The sequence below is a fragment of the Balaenoptera acutorostrata genome, chromosome 9 (genome assembly GCF_949987535.1).
Source record: "Balaenoptera acutorostrata chromosome 9, mBalAcu1.1, whole genome shotgun sequence".
In the NCBI taxonomy this organism is placed as follows: Eukaryota; Metazoa; Chordata; class Mammalia; order Artiodactyla; family Balaenopteridae; genus Balaenoptera; species Balaenoptera acutorostrata.
In genome coordinates this window covers 45,068,279-45,085,911 of record NC_080072.1, presented here as the reverse complement: position 1 = coordinate 45,085,911, position 17,633 = coordinate 45,068,279, and the positions used below count along the sequence as shown (strand labels likewise).

Sequence of the window (17,633 nt, the reverse complement as noted above, 5' to 3'; positions counted from 1 at the left end):
AGTCTGGAAGGGTCCCAAGCACAGGAGCTTCTGTCCCCATGGAGCTGGGGTGCAGCACCCTCCCAGCACATGGATGTGTTCACCAATCTGGGAGCTCTCTAAACCCTGTACTTCAGGGATTTTTATGGAGGCTTCATCACATAGGTACGATCAATTATTAACTCATTTTCTAGCCCCTCTCCCCTCTTCAGAAGATGGAGGGGTAGGGATGATAGTTCCAAGCTTCTAATCATGGCTTGGTCTTTCTGGTGACCAGTCCCCATCCACAAGCCCACCAAGAGCCACATCATTAGAACAAAAGACACTCCTATCACCTAGGAAATCCCAAGGGTTTTAGGACCTTTTTGTCAGGAATTGGGGTCAAAGATCAAATATTAGCAGAAGCCAGGGGCAGAGACCAATACAGAAAGTCCCTGATTTACACTGGTTCAATTTGCAATTTTTTGACTTTATGGTAATGCAAAAGCAATATGCATTCATTAGAAACCATACTTCACATTTTGAATTTTGATCTTTTCCCAGGCAAGCAATATGTGGTACCATACTCTCCAGAGAGCCACAGCTCGCAGTCAGCCAGGAGACCTGGCTGGTAAATAACCGATACACTTACAGCCTGTACCCTGTACTCAAACAACCATTCTGTTTTTCACTTTCAGTGTAGTATTCAATAATCTATCAATACATGAGCTAGTCTACCCTTTGTTATAAATTAGGCTTTGTTTTAGATGATTTTTTCCAACTGTAGGCAATGTAAGTGTTCTGAGCACATTTAGGTATGCTAGGCTAAGTTACAACATTTAGTAAGTTAGGTGTATTAAATGAGTTTTCAACTTACAATATTTTCAACTTTGGATGGGTTTATTGGCATGTAACCCCATTGTAAGCAGAGGAAGATCGGTAGATGTATTTCTTATTATTTCACACTATCTTACATTAAACAGTCAATTGTCTTTTAAAGAAATTAAGAACCACAAAGAAAAATTATTTTATATTTACCATTTCTGAACCTCTTCATTCCATCTGGTATATTCCTTCTGCTACAGAACTTTTTAAAACTTTTTAATATCCATGTCAGCTAACAACAAATTATCCTAACTTCTTTCTCCTAAAAAAAGCAAAAAAACAACAAAATAAACCCCTTTCTTTTTGCTTCATTTTTTTTTAAAAAAACAAGGAAGGTAAGGAGAATTTTTTTTTTGATACTTATTTATTTATTTATTATTTCATTTATTTATTTTGTCTGTGCCGGGTCTTAGCTGCTGCACACGGGATCTTCATTGAGGCATGCAGACTTCTTAGTTGTGGCCTTCGAACTCTTAGTTGCAGTGTGCATGCGGGATCTAGTTCCCCAAGCAGGGATCAAACCTGGGTCCCCTGCATTGGGAGTGTGGAGTCTTACCCACTGGACCACCAGGGAAGCCCCTTTTGCTTCATTTTGAATGGGTCGTTTCACTGGACATAGAATCATAAGTTGACAGATTTTTTTTGTTCTTTCAGCATTTTTTTTTTTCCACACACACACACTGTATTTTATTTTTACAAGAGATAAATAGACTGACACCAAGCATTGTACATGGATGACCACAACAAAAGCAACAATGATTGCAATTACCAAACATGAAACACACTCATACTATGTCATAACATTGACATTCAGTCCAGTAATCCTCCACTGTAACAGCTCCTTTACTTTGCAGTGAAAATTGATTTGTATATTCTTTGCCTCTGAGTCCTTGTGGGATTTTTTTTTTTTTAATTCAGACAGAAAGTCACAAAAATTATACTCATCCTCATCAGTTCACTCAGTCCCATGTAATTAATTTTTTTTTTCATCTTGATCTTTTGTTAGCACTTTTATGAGTTCATCAGTTTTTCATTAGAGTTCTGAAAATGCTTATTCATTCAGTTCAGCAGTACAGTCAGTTACCAGAAACCTGTACTTGTCAGAGTCTTTTCCATGAATTTCTTGAAGATGAAACCCTTTTATAGGAACATACTTGCAAAATCATCAGAGTACACCCAGAACTGTCTGTAAATGACAGAAGACTTAAAAATGACCATGGTTAAAGATTTGATGAAAGTTCATAATAATGCAGTTGACAAGAAAATTAGTTATTTCTGAGATATACATTTTAAAGTAATAACTAGGATTATTACTTATAACCTTATACCAGAACATATAAGATTTTTAGAAGTTTCCTGTAATGTCTGAAACATTTATATTAACATATTTCCATACATATTTCCATACAAATACAAATATAAGATTTTTAGAAATTTCATGTAATGTCTGAAACATTTATATTAACATATTTCCATACATATTTCCATACAAATACAAATATAACATTTTTAGAAATTTCATGTAATGTCTGAAACATTTATATTAACATATTTCCATACAAATAACCCAATGAAAGTTTAGTATTAGTTGTTTTGTTTGTTTTTTTATACTGCAGGTTCTTATTAGGCATCAGTTTTATACACATCAGTGTATACATGTCAATCCCAATCGCCCAATTCAGCACACCACCATCCCCACCTCACCGCAGTTTTCCCCCCTTGGTGTCCATATGTCCATTCTCTACATCTGTGTCTCAACTTCTGCCCTGCAAACTGACTCATCTGTACCATTTTTCTAGGATCCACATACATGCATTAATATACGATATTTGTTTTTCTCTTTCTGACTTACTTCACTCTGTATGACAGTCTCTAGATCCATCCACGTCTCAACAAATGACTCAATTTCGTTCCTTTTTATGGCTGAGTAATATTCCATTGTATATATGTACCACAACTTCTTTATCCATTCGTCTGTTGATGGGCATTTAGGTTGCTTCCATGACCTGGCTATTGTAAATAGTGCTGCAATGAACATTCGGGTGCATGTGTCCTTTTGAATTACGGTTTTCTCTGGGTATATGCCCAGTAGTGGGATTGCTGGGTCATATGGTAATTCTATTTTTAGTTTTTTAAGGAACCTCCATATTGTTCTCCATAGTGGCTGTATCAATTTACATTCCCACCAACAGTGCAAGAGGGTTCCCTTTTCTCCACACCCTCTCCAGCATTTGTTGTTTGTAGATTTTCTGATGATGCCCATTCTAACAGGAGTGAGGTGATACCTCATTGTAGTTTTGATTTGCATTTCTCTAATAATTAGTGATGTTGAGCATCTTTTCATGTGCTTCGTGGCCGTCTGTATGTCTTCTTTGGAGAAATGTCTATTTAGGTCTTCTGCCCATTTTTGGATTGGGGTGTTTGTTTCTTTGATATTGAGCTGAATGAGCTGTTTATATATTTTGGAGATTAATCCTTTGTCAGTTGATTCATTTGCAAATATTTTCTCCCATTCTGAGGGTTGTCTTTTTGTCTTGTTTATGGTTTCCTTTGCTGTGCAAAAGCTTTGTAGTTTCATTAGGTCCCACTTGTTTATTTTTGTTTTTATTTCCATTACTCTAGGAGGTGGATCAAAAAAGATCTTGCTGTGATTTATGTCAAAGAGTGTTCTTCCTATGTTTTCCTCTAAGAGTTTTATAGTGTCCAGTCTTATATTTAGGTCTCTAATCCATTTTGAGTTTATTTTTGTGTATGGTGTTAGGGAGTATTCTAATTTCATTCTTTTACATGTAGCTGTCCAGTTTTCCCAGCACCACTTATTGAAGAGACTGTCTTTTCTCCATTGTATATCTTTGCCTCCTTTGTCATAGATTAGTTGACCATAGGTGCGTGGGTTAATCTCTGGGCTTTCTATCTTGTTCCATTGATCTATGTTTCTGTTTTTCTGCCAGTACCATATTGTCTTGATTACTGTAGCTTTGTAGTATAGTCTGAAGTCAGGGAGTCTGATTCCTCCAGCTCCATTTTTTTGCCTCAAGACTGCTTTGGCTATTCGGGGTCTTTTGTGTCTCCATACAAATTTTAAGATGATTTGTTCTAGCTCCGTAAAAAATGCCATTGGTAATTTGATAGGGATTGCATTGAATCTGTAGATTGCTTTGGGTAGTATACTCATTTTCACAATGTTGATTCTTCCAATCCAAGAACATGGTATATCTCTCCATCTATTTGTATCATCTTTAATTTCTTTCATCAGTGTCTTATAGTTTTCTGCATACAGGTCTTTTGTCTCCCTAGGTAGGTTTATTCCTAGGTATTTTATTTTTTTTGTTGCAATGGTAAATGGGAGTGTTTCCATAATTTCTCTTTCAGATTTTTCATCATTAGTGTATAGGAATGCAAGAGATTTCTGTGCATTAATTTTGTAACCTGCAACTTTACCATATTCATTAATTAGCTCTAGCAGTTTTCTGGTGGCAGTTTTAGGATTCTCTATGTATAGTATCATGTCATCCGCAAACAGTGACAGTTTTACTTCTTCTTTTCCAATTTGTATTCCTTTTATTTCTTTTTCTTCTCTGATTGCCGTGGCTAGGACTTCCAGAACTATGTTGAATAATAGTGGTGAGAGTGGACATCCTTGTCTCGTTCCTGATCTTAGAGGAAATGCTTTCAGTTTTTCACCATTGAGAATGATGTTTGCTGTGGGTTTGTCATATATGGCCTTTATTATGTTGAGGTAGGTTCCCTCTATGCCCACTTTCTGGAGAGTTTTTATCAGAAATGGGTGTTGAATTTTGTCAAAAGCTTTTTCTGCATCTATTGAGATGATCATATGGTTTTTCTTCTTCAATTTGTTAATATGGTGTATCACATTGATTGATTTGCATATATTGAAGAATCCTTGCATCCCTGGGATAAATCCCACTTGATCGTGGTGTATGATCCTTTTAATGTGTTGTTGGATTCTGTTTGCTAGTATTTTGTTGAGGATTTTTGCATCTATATTCATCAGTGATATTGGTCTGTAATTTTCTTTTTTTGTAGTGTCTTTGTCTGGTTTTGGTATCAGGGTGATGGTGGCCTCATAGAATGAGTTTGGGAGTGTTCCTTCTTCTGCAATTTTTTGGAAGAGTTTGAGAAGGATGGGTGTTAGCTCTTCTCTAAATGTTTGATAGAATTCACCTGTGAAGCCATCTGGTCCTGGACTTTTGTTTGTTGGAAGATTTTTAATCACAGTTTCAATTTCATTACTTGTGATTGGTCTGTTGATATTTTCTGTTTCTTCCTTATTCAGTCTTGGAAGTTTATACCTTTCTAAGAATTTGTCCATTTCTTCCAGGTTGTCCATTTTATTGGCATAAAGTTGCTTGTAGTAGTCTCTTAGGATGTTTTGTATTTCTGCGGTGTCTGTTGTAACTTCTCCTTTTTCGTTTCTGATTTTATTGATTTGAGTCCTCTCCCTCTTTTTCTTGATGAGTCTGGCTAATGGCTTATCAATTTTGTTTATCTTCTCAAAGAACCAACTTTTAGTTTTATTGATCTTTGCTATTGTTTTCTTTGTTTCTATTTCATTTATTTCTGCTCTGATCTTTATGATTTCTTTCCTTCTGCTAACTTTGGGTTTTGTTTGTTCTTCTTTCTCTAGTTTCTTTAGGTGTAAGGTTAGATTGTTTACTTGAGATTTTTCTTGTTTCTTTAGGTAGGCTTGTATAGCTATAAACTTCCCTCTTAGAACCGCTTTTGCTGCATCCCATAGGTTTTGGGTCGTCGTGTTTTCATTGTCATTTGTCTCTAGGTATTTTTTTATTTCCTGTTTGATTTCTTCAGTGATCTCTTGGTTATTTAGTAACGTATTGTTTAGCCTCCATGTGTTTGTCTTTTTTACGTTTTTTTCCCTGTAATTCATTTCTAATCTCATAGCGTTGTGGTCAGAAAAGATGCTTGATATGATTTCAATTTTCTTAAATTTACTGAGGCTTGATTTGTGACCCAAGATGTGATCTATCCTGGAGAATGTTCCATGCGCACTTGAGAAGAACGTGTAATCTGCCGTTTTTGGATGGAATGTCCTATATATATCAATTAAATCTATCTGGTCTATTGTGTCATTTAAAGCTTGTGTTTCCTTATTTATTTTCATTTTGGATGATCTGTCCATTGGTGTAAGTGAGGTGTTAAAGTCCCCCACTATTATTGTGTTACTGTCGATTTCCTCTTTTATAGCTGTTAGCAGTTGCCTTATGTATTGAGGTGCTCCTATGTTGGGTGCATATATATTTATAATTGTTATATCTTCTTCTTGGATTGATCCCTGGATCATTATGTAGTGTCCTTCCTTGTCTCTTGTAACATTCTTTATTTTAAAGTCTATTTTATCTGATATGAGTATAGCTACTCCAGCTTTCTTTTGATTTCCATTTGCATGGAATATCTTTTTCCATCCCCTCACTTTCAGTCTGTATGTGTCCCTAGGTCTGAAGTGGGTCTCTTGTAGACAGCATATATATGGGTCTTGTTTTTGTATCCATTCAGCCAGTCTATGTCTTTTGGTTGGGGCATTTAATCCATTCACATTTAAGGTAATTATCGATATGTATGTTCCTATGACCATTTTCTTAATTGTTTTGGGTTTGTTTTTGTAGGTCCTTTTCTTCTCTTGTGTTTCCCACTTAGAGAAGTTCCTTTAGCATTTGTTGTAGAGCTGGTTTGGTGGTGCTGAATTCTCTTAGCTTTTGCTTGTCTGTAAAGCTTTTGATTTCTCCATCGAATCTGAATGAGATCCTTGCCGGGTAGAGTAATCTTGGTTGTAGGTTCTTCCCTTTCATCACTTTAAGTATATCATGCCACTCCCTTCTGGCTTGCAGAGTTTCTGCTGAGAAATCAGCTGTTAACCTTATGGGAGTTCCCTTGTATGTTATTTGTCGTTTTTCCCTTGCTGCTTTCAGTAATTTTTCTTTGTCTTTAATTTTTGCCACTTTGATTATTATGTGTCTCGGCGTGTTTCTCCTTGGGTTTATTCTGTATGGGACTCTCTGCGCTTCCTGGACTTGGGTGGCTATTTCCTTTCCCATGTTAGGGAAGTTTTCGACTATAATCTCTTCAAATATTTTCTCTGGTCCTTTCTCTCTCTCTTCTCCTTCTGGGACCCCTATAATGCGAATGTTGTTGCGTTTAATGTTGTCCCAGAGGTCTCTTAGGCTGTCTTCATTTCTTTTCATTCTTTTTTCTTTAGTCTGTTCTGCAGCAGTGAATTCCACCATTCTGTCTTCCAGGTCACTTATCCGTTCTTCTGCCTCAGTTATTCTGCTATTGATTCCTTCTAGTGTAGTTTTCATTTCAGTTATTGTATTGGTCATCTCTGTTTGTTTGTTCTTTAATTCTTCTAGGTCTTTGTTAATCATTTCTTGCATCTTCTCAATCTTTGCCTCCATTCTTATTCCGAGGTCCTGGATCATCTTCACTATCATTATTCTGAATTCTTTTTCTGGAAGGTTGCCTATCTCCACTTCATTTAGTTGTTTTTCTGGGGTTTTTTCTTGTTCCTTCATCTGGTACATAGCCCTCTGCCTTTTCATCTTCTCTGTCTTTCTGTAACTGTGGTTTTTGGACCACAGGCTGCAGGATTGTAGTTTTTCTTGCTTCTGTTGTCTGCCCTCTGGTGGTTGAGGCTATCTAAGAGGCTTGATGGGAGGCTCTGGTGGTGGGTAGAGCTGACTGTTGCTGTGGCGGTCAGAGCTCAGTAAAACCTTAATCCACTTGACTGTTGATGGGTGGGGCTGGGTTCCCTCCCTGTTGCTGTGGCAGTCAGAGCTCAGTAAAACCTTAATCCACTTGACTGTTGATGGGTGGGGCTGGGTTCCCTCCCTGTTGGTTGTTTTGCCTGAGGCAACCCAACACTGGAGCCTACCCGTGCTCTTTGGTGGGGTTAATGGCAGACTCTGGGAGGGCTCACGCCAAGGAGAACTTCCCAGGACCTCTGCTGCCAGTGTCCTTATCCCCACGGTGAAACAGAGCCACCACTTGCCTCGGCAGGAGACCCCCCAACACCAGCAGGTACGTCTGGTTCAGTCTCCCCCAGGGTCACTGCTCCTTCCCCTGGGTCCCGATGCACACATTACTTTGTGTGTGCCCTCCAAGAGTGGGGTCTCTGTTTCCCCCAGTCCTGTCACAGTCCTGCAATCAATTCCCACTAGACTTCAAAGTCTGATTCTCTAGGAATTCCTCCTCCCGTTGCCGGACCCCCAGGTTGGGAAGCCTGACGTGGGGCTCAGAACCTTCACTCCAGTGGGTGGACTTCTGTGGTATAAGTGTTCGCCAGTCTGTGAGTCACCCACCCAGCAGTTATGGGATTTGATTTTACTCTGATTGCGCCCCTCCTACCGTCTCACTGTGGCTTCTCCTCTGTCCTTGGACATGGGGTATCCTCCTTGGTGAAGTCCAGGGTCTTCCTGTCAATGATTGTCCAGCAGCCAGTTGTGATTCTGGAGCTCTCGCAAGAGGGAGTGAGTGCACGTCCTTCTACTCCGCCATCTTGGTTAATCTCTCTTTCAGCATTTTAATGATGTTCTATTGTCTCTTGGCATATTTAGGTTCTGACAAGATGTCCATGGACATTCTTATCTTTGTTTCTCTGTATGAAATGTATCATTTTTCTCTGTCTTCTTTTAAGATTTTATCTGTATCTCTGGTTTTTGGCAATTTCATTATCATGAGGCTTGCTATGATTTTCTTTGTGTTTACCCTGCTTGTGGGTTTTTGAGCTTCTTGAAGCTGTGGATTTACAATTTTCATTAAATTTGCATGATTTTCAGCAATATTACGTCGACTATGTTTTCTGTTCCTGTCATTCTCCCTCTGTCTCCTGGCACTCCAATCATATGTATTTTAGACCACTTGATATTGTCCCACGGGTCATTGAGGTTCTATTCATTTTTTCAGTCTCTTTTTCTCTGTGCTTCATTTTAGATAGTTTTTATTTTATTGCTATTATTTAATTTCACTGAATATTTTCCTCTGCAGTATTTAGTCTGTTGTTAAACTGATCCAGTGAAATTTTCATTTCAGATTTTGTAGTTTTCATCTTCATAGGTTCCATTTGGTTCTTTTAAAAATATTTATTGTTTCTGTCCTTATTCTGTTCATGTTTTCTTTTTAAATTCTTGAGCACATTTAGAATAACTCTTTTTAAATCTTTGTCTGCTAATTTCATCATTTCTGAGTCTGCTTTTATTGATTGATTTTTCTCTTGATTATCAGACTCATTGTCCTGCTTTTTTGTGTATCTAGTAACTGCTTACTGGCTGTTAGATTTTGTAAATATTACATTTTAGAGTGTCTAGATTTTGTTTCCTCATTTAAAGAATGTTATATAAGCATTAAAAAATGTTTGGCAGGCAGTAGAGTAACTTGCAGATCAATTTGTTTCTTACAAGGCTGGTTTTTAAGCTTATTCAGTTATGTCTATAATGACCTTTACTCTAGAGCTAATTTATCCCTGTTACTCAAGTGCGACTCTTCTGTCGTCTCCACTCTAATGCCCCCAACATTTGCTCTACCCTATTTGGGTAAAACTTGAACATTTTCCAGTCTTGTGAAAGCTTTAGAGATTATTTACCCTGTAACTCTTCAGCAGTTGTCGGCCCAACCTCATGCAATTTCTCTCTATGCATCTATAGTTTATCATTAAGCAATAGACTCAAGTTGACTTTTATGCTTATTTCTGAAGTCTGTTTTCTGCATAGCTCCTTCCTCTCAGTACTCTTCCCCACATATTCCAACTGCCTCAGCCCACTCAAACGGTGACCTTTGTCTTCTCAACTCAATGAATCTGCTATGCTCTGTTTAGGTTCCTCCTACCTGCACTGTGTTCTGGAAAGTGCCTGTAGGCAGAAAGCTACTGTGATTGTAGGGCTTACCTCATGTAAGCTCTGTTCCCGCCTTTATCACAGTTCTGTACTGCCTCTTGTCCAGTGTCTGGAAACAGCTGCTTCATATATTTCATCCTGTCTTCTAGTGCTTTGTGGTGGGAGATCAATCCCAGAATCAGTCACTCCATTATAGCCAGAGTAGAACAATGCTGCAAATTTTTTAAGCTTGCAAATGAAAAGTAAACTAGAATGAATGGTTCTATGATGGAAGAGAGTAAAGGGGAAGAGATTCAAGGGTAACTATTTAACTTTATATAACTTTGCCAGAAGTTTAAGAAATGCATTATATCTGGGAACGTTTTCTCCTCAATTTCAAAATAAAATTCAGTGGAAATATTAAATTTATTTTTGACAGTTAGAAAAAGTTTCAAATTTAGGTTATTATACTTCCTCCATAAAATGACGGTAGATTAGGCAGTTTTAGTAATATTGCAGTATTGTTCGTTGGGATCAATGATGATGATGAAGCAATGGCTGCTGCTTCATCTTCTGGGAGAGGCAGTGGATGATGATGATGACATTTATTTAAGCACCTGCAATGAACCAGGCACTGTGTTAAGCTCTTTATATTGATTATGTTTACTCTTCTACAACAGTTCTGCAAGTTAGATGTCATGATCCCCAGAAACTCAGGAGGTGAAGTTAGTTCCTCAAGCTCACACACTAAGAGGGGAATACTCAGTGACTAAAGTACTCAGTGGTGATTTAGTGGCTGGGGCTGGGAAACAGTCTCAGCTCCCCACTAACGATGCCTCCACCGTTATTACGCGGCTCCTGATTTTCTCTTCACCTGAGCGTTCCCATCTGGCAAATTAAAGTGGAAAACAGTTAACTGTCTCCCCAGAGAGGCTGTGTTATTATATAGATGTTTAGCATTATTTTGCTTTGAATAACAGCATATGTAAATGTGTTCCTGGAGGTTAAAATTACCCTTAATTTTTAAAACTTGGCCTCTCCCACTGGGGTGAATAGTTGAAAATTACGGGGAAGAAAAGGCAGGCTGGAGAGAATGTTAGTCAGCTTGGAATTGCCTCTCCTCCTCCCTCCCCACCCAACACATATTTCTCTTTAGATAGAAGCTGACGCGGCAGAGTAAAGATCAGTAAATCTCCTATCATGGAGTCCTAGCTGGTTCTGATATCCAGTGTTCAGGGTGCGTTAATCCAGATATTAATCATGAACTCTGCATCAGGTTGATGTGTAGGGGCAGATGTTCTAGCTGAGAAGAAGAAAAATCTCCCGTGGCACCTGGAACACTTTATCACACGTGGTCCCCAGTCAGATCACAAAGAGATCTGAGCGAACACAGGCACTTTCCTGCCTCTAACCATCTACCTCTTTTTCAGGGGTTGGCATCTCCCCTCGACTTCAGCTCTCCCGTGGGCCCTGAATTGTTGAGCCCTCCCTATCTTAAACCGCCTTTCCTGGCATTTGAATCATCACTTCGATGATGTGATAATATCTGCAAGTTGGGAAAATAAAATTGGCATTTGTTTAGCCATAATTAATGAAATATTTATGTTGCATGAGACTATGTGATAAAACCTTAGGCTTAGAGTCCTTTTGCTTCTGATTACATTTGGGATTTTTTTTTTCTCTATGACCAGACATTCTGACGCCAGCCCTTTTACACTGAGCAGATGTCATGTAGTAAAAATGGGTGCCAGATGCTGTGAGCCGCAGAAGGGCGATTTGTTTAAGAGCTGGCTCCGACTTTTTTGCATTCAGTTACTCTGCAGAACGAACCTTACACAAGCATTTAGGTAACGCAGCTAACTTCAGACATGAATTTTAATCATAGATTTCATCTCTGAATGCATTCCTAGCAACACACCATATAAATGGTGTTTAAGGAATTAATTGATTTCTGCATAATACCTTTTTATTTTTCACATGAAAAGAGAGCTGCAAAGCTCTTGGCAGGGACCCAGAAATGTAATTAACGTAGAGGGCCAAATTTTTAGTTGCCCTTAGGTGCTGCCGCCTCACGCTCATGGCAGGTGCAGTGAGGGGAGGGCAGGGAGGAAGAGAATGGGGGTAGCAGGGAGGAGGGAGAGGTGGCTTTGGGTCATGACGCAGGAGAAGAAGCTAGGAGTTCAGTGAGTTCTTCTGTTCCCATTTCAGGTCCCAAGCACGTCCCCGTCAGAACGCAGGTGACAGGGACTGCCTCTTCCACCTCTTCCACCACCACCTCCTCTGCAGATGAAGAATTCGATCCTCAGCCTTTCTTGCGGTCAAAGGTAACAACACTTGGCAAACCAAAGGGGGCCTTGGCTTGCGGGGGCCGTTTACCATCCAGATTTCAGACCCAATGTGGGCTCCAGCTGCAGCAGTTTCATTAGGAGAATCACGTTTCATTGCATCTGACAGCAGCCGCTCTTTTTACCTGGAACCCCCTAAGAATTACCTTTATATATATATTTTTTAACTTTTAGAAACTTGCCTTTCTCAGAGATGTCAAAGTGGGAAGGGGGAAAAAACAGACATATTTACTTGAAACCATTTGGTGACTGCAGCTCTTAAAGTGGTGATCCAACAAGCAAACCATCGAAAAAATTAAAACAAGCAGATGTGTATTTCCCTAGGGGTAGCACAGCTTCATTTAAGAAGCACTAGAGGCAGATTGCATGGAAAACGTTATGTTTATTCTAATCAGAAATACGAAATGTACCATGCAGTTGCATCTAGACTCTGAGGATCCCCACTGACTAGCCGTGTGCCGGCGGGGGAATGGCAGTTCTTCTCTTTGCTTAATGAGCATTAATTTCTGGAGAACCCTTTAAATAACTCCCATGCCCATGGATTAAAAAACACAAACGTCATTGTATGTCTTTAAATGTGTCTGTATGTTACATACACGGAGACATGCATCCCATGACCAAATCCCACCATTGTTTTCTTTATCCCCTGGGGCTGGAAGAGCTGAATGGCTGGACATCATATGCTTCCTGGGCAGACAGAAGCAGTTCACTGCTCTGGCAGTGTTTATTTTTTGGAGCAGTAAGGATCTGTGGAGAAAGAGAGAGAACCAAATTTATTTACTTAAACTCAACTTTTCCATATCTAGCGCTAGGAGCTTTGGCATCATCTCAAGTCATTCAGGGGTTCCAGCTCCCCACGGCCCACCTTGGAGCAAGTCAGGAGAGAACTGGGACGTGGTGGGGAGAGAGAGAATGAGAAGAAGAGAATACGTAGAGATTTCTGATTTCTAACCGTGGGTGTCCATGATTAGTTAGACACTCAGTACCAATGAATTCTATGTGTCGTGTTGATTTCTGGGATTTCCTTACAGACCCTCTCACCCCCTTGAGTGACCCTGAGTTAATTCTGTATTCAAATGAGGCAGAAGCCCCAGCATCAGCCATTCTGCCACTCATGGGGACCAAAAGAATGGAGTGGCTGAAAGCCATCGAAATGGCAAGACCATGATACCTAGGGCAAGCGCTGCGAATAGCTCCTTGTCCTCCTGCTGGACCAGAACAGAGCCAGTCATCACATAAGCCTGCAGTGTGGTAAACCTTGCCCGCTTCACCTGGCTTCCAACACGGCCCACTCTTCAGGCAGGGAAGCTGGCAAAAAGGTTCCTTCTTTATGACTTCCCAAGGGCTCACACTGAAGGAACAAGGGAAGTGCTTTCCCTTCTAGTTTCTTTATCTCTTCTGCCCCATATAGGTGTGTCCCCAGCCACATGGCACAGAGCCCACGTCAGCTCAAGTGAACCTTTGCAAAGGAAACTGGAGACAGGATATGCAGCCTCGCCTCTTTGCTCTGCCCCCTCCCCTCAAGTTAATGCCTGGATCTGAGAGAGAGGGGGACAGGCAGCTTGTCTTCAGTCCTGCCAGATTTCTCCCTTTCTCTGTCCTTCATCTTTTTCTTCCTTAGCCCTTAGACGTTTTCCTTTCTTCTCTGTATCGTCATCACCATTATTGAAGATGTGAGAACCGTGCCTGGTGCAATGTAAGGCTATATAAGCGTTTGTTAATAAATCATCCTTCTTTTTTTCTATGTCCACATCTTTTAATAAAAGGCAATAAAGGACTTTCTTTCCCTGTCTAGGTTCTGCTTTGCTGACTCTTGATAAAGCAGTTGGGGTTTGGCAGCTTTGCTGCTGGGAAGTGCTAAGACAGCGCTATGCTGTCAAGGCATCCCTCGCTGAAATTGTTTGAATGGTCTTAATTTAGGGGGAAAGTTTGATATTTCTATAAAGCAGAGGTCCTTGATGCATCTGCACCGAATTTGGCACAGGAAAGGCAGAATAAACTCGATAGAAATGTGGACACTGGATTCAGGTTACCTGGGCTTAGCTCCTGGCTCTACCAGTTCCGGATTGTGTCATCTTGGGCAAGTTATTTAACTTCTCTGAGTTTTGATTTCCTTATCTGTGAAATAAGTGTAATTTGTGGAATAAATAAAATGATGCATGTGAAGTAATCAGTACAGTGTCTGGCACATAGCACTCAAAAAATGCTGGCAATTATTATGTAGATTAGTATAGTGGAAGCTCAAGAGATATTTGTTAAATAACACCACACCCCTCCCCACCCAGCCTTCCCAGAAAGGTCCTGGCTGCTTAAAGGAGAGGTTCCCTCACCCAAATGGCCTGGAACCTCTGCAGTGGTTGACAGTCAATCTGGAAGTTGTCCTCTAGCAATAGAGATGTGATATAGAATAAGTTTGGGTTCTGAGAGCCAAAATTTCCTTCCAAGGGTGAAAGAAAGGATGAAGATCTTTAGGATTCTACATCCTACAGAGAATTTTAGAAAAACCAAGTTTCGTCATTGAGCTAAATGTTTTCACCAATGATCTGTAAACATTCTGAACCCTGAAAGCTGGGTGCTCTCCTAAGGAGAGTGATGGAATGGGTGGCCGAATGACAAGGATCCAGAAGGCCCTGGAAAGGCACTTGCTTTTAAGGTAAAATCTCTGACCTCTATTATGGACCTGGGGTCAGGCCTGTTAGGTCTATTCCCCACTTGTGGATTTATAGTCCTTTTAATGGGCAAATATTCATCTCAGCCAGAGCTACTGAATGCCCAGGCACCAAGCTAGATGTAACAAGTTTTTAATTCCATATTTATTTCTGCCAGCATAGAAAAAAGTCTCTCGCATGTTCTCATTCTCATCCTAATACAGAAAATTGATGTGTATGCTCCGAGAAGGCACACATAATAAAACTGGCCCAAGTTGGACATTTATTTTGTATATGTAAGATGTATACATACATACATTATACATACTACATACATACACACACATATATGAAAAATAGTAGATTTTAGTAAGAAATTACAATCATGCTAATTTGTATAATAATAATATAATAATCATACTGGTAACAGTAAAACTCATAGTATTTACTGAATATCTATTCCATATCTTCTTTTTTTTTTTAACTAATTAATTAATTTATTTATTTATTTTTGGCTGTGTTGGGTCTTCGTTTCTGTGAGGGCTTTCTCTAGTTGCGGCAAGCGGGGGCCACTCTTCATCGTGGTGCGCAGGCCTCTCACTGTCGTGACCTCTCTTGTTGCGGAGCACAGGCTCCAGACGTGCAGGCTCAGTAGCTGTGGCTCACAGGCCCAGCTGCTCCGCGGCATGTGGGATCCTCCCAGACCAGGGCCCGAACCCGTGTCCCCCGCATTAGCAGGCAGACTCCCAACCACTGCGCCACCAGGGAAGCCCATCCCATATCTTTTTTAAGTATTCTGCAAAGGACTTGACCCACCTTACCCCATTTAATCCTTATCCCATCCCTACAAGGTAGGCATTAAATCATTCTCATCGCTCTGAAGAGGACGCTGAAGTTCAGAAAGTTGTATGACATCCCGAAGCTGACACAGCTCAGCTGGGGTTTGAATGCCAGCTTTGCATGGCTCCTGGGCCCAGTGCTCAAACGTTATTCTCTGCTGCTTCTCCAATCAGAAGAGTCTCCTGAAACTTCCAATATGTGGAGCTGGCCACACCACTACTTCTCCTTTCTCTGCTGTCTAAAACCTGGAAGAGACACCGTCAAGATCTGGACAACTATTTTAAATGCCTCAATTTTGAATGTCTGTATTCTACTAGCCCAGGCACACAGAGAACCCAGTGGTATTAATGACGTATTTGTACAAGCAAAGTGAAGTAGGGAAGGCAATCTTATGCCTAGATACAGAACATTTCCATCACTGCAGAAAGTTCTGTTGACATTGTTGTTCTAGAAGCTAAGCAGTGGTTTGGTTGGAGAGGGCAGAGTGTGTGACAGTATTTTGTAAATTTCAGCTTCATTTTTCAAGACATATTTTTTTCTTCTTGGTTTTTGTAGGAGAGGAAGACACTAAGAAGAAGAAGGAAGCTAGAAAAAGCAACAAAACAATTGGTTAAGCAAGAAGAATTGAAAAGACTTCATAAAGCTCAGGTCAGAAAACAAACTTGAGCTGAGTGAGTGGGTCTGGGATCCTGGGGATCTGGATCTGGAAGCCTTTGGAAATCTGTATTGCACTGGGGAAAGATAGGTCTCTCTTCTCTGAGCAACTGGGCTTGTGGCTATTCTAAAGGCTCTGACTCAATCCCTGGTGGGACTCTGGGGCCTGGAGGGCCCAGGTGTTGAGTTGACCCACTCCCAGCTGCCTTTGCATCTGCAGACGCGTGTCCCGCAAAGTGAGCTGGAACAGCAGCCAACACGCGGCCTTGGGAACAATCCCAGGCCCTTAGTGCCACACACCAGTGGCCTTAGTTTTGTCCTCTGTGAGGACACAACCTTCCCCTGACTTTCTGACAGTGTCTTTGCTGAGCTGACAACTACTGGGGCTGTCTCTATTCCAAGGTTAGTTGAACACACAAGCATCTAGCATTCTGCTACAGATATCCTGGGCTGATTGTTTACTCCAAACATTTCTGCCCAAGTTGATCTGCCCACCTGCAAAATGAAGCAGAAAGTCAAGGCACACCCCCTCTCCCTGAGGACCCCAAACCTAGCCTTGAGGGACAGTTGGGTTTTAGGACAGAAGGACTTAAAATGAACACTCATGTTAATGCAGCATACCCTACATCCCTTCTTCCAGTTGTTGGCTTTATCAGGCCGGTTAGTCCTGTAATTTGTTTCTGACAAAAACAGGAAGTCACTTACTCTAGCCTCCTTTACTCTTCTCGGTGACTGACTTGGGAGTCACCCCCTTCACCTAGTGGATGGGAAAAATTACCATAAATTCTCTCTGTCCATTCTCAACTTCTGAAACAGGCTTTCTTGAAACATTTCAACTTTTCCTTCTGAGAACATGAGAAGTCTTTATGAAATGGATTGGCAAACTCAGCAATTTCCCCTCCTTCTATTTTTACTCCAGACAGTAGGCAGTGATAACAGAAGAATTACAATGGCCTTTTGAGGTGTAATCTGCTAACACCCGTACCAGTCCTGTATAATCTTTGAGATTTTCATCCTTAGTTTCTAAAGAATGACCACCGTATCAATCAGCTTGAGCTGCCATAATGACATACCACAGACTGGGTGGCTTAAACCACAGAAATTTATTCTTTCACAGTCCTGGAGGCTGGAAGTCCAAGATCAAGGTGCCTGCAGGATTGGTTTCTGGTGAGGACTCTCTTCCTGGCTTGCAGACAGCTGCCTTCTTGCTGTGTCTTCACATGACCTTTTTTTCTGTGTGCATTCAGAGAAAGAGAGAGAGAGAGAGAGAATTTTGGTATCTTTTCCTTTTCTTATAAGGACACTAGTCCTGTTGGATTAGGGCCCACTGGTATGACCTCACTTAACCTTATTTACCTCCTTAAGGGCCCTATCTCCAAACACAGTCTCTTTAGGGATTAGGACATAAACATATGAATTTGGTGGGGTGGCGGGGGTGGAGGGGGCACTACTCAGTC

At 40.5% G+C, this 17,633-nt stretch overlaps 1 protein-coding gene across 7 annotated transcripts in view; it reads left to right on the top strand.

Moving 5' to 3' along the window:
* MICAL2 (microtubule associated monooxygenase, calponin and LIM domain containing 2) overlaps positions 1-17,633 on the top strand; it is a 237,624-nt gene that overhangs the window by 184,731 nt on the left and 35,260 nt on the right. For all 7 annotated transcript variants that reach the window (XM_057552292.1, XM_057552287.1, XM_057552286.1 and 4 more), the window contains 2 exons: positions 11,898-12,013; positions 16,078-16,170. In XM_057552292.1, the coding sequence (XP_057408275.1) occupies positions 11,898-12,013; positions 16,078-16,170 (209 nt within the window). The remainder of the gene's footprint in view (positions 1-11,897; positions 12,014-16,077; positions 16,171-17,633) is intronic.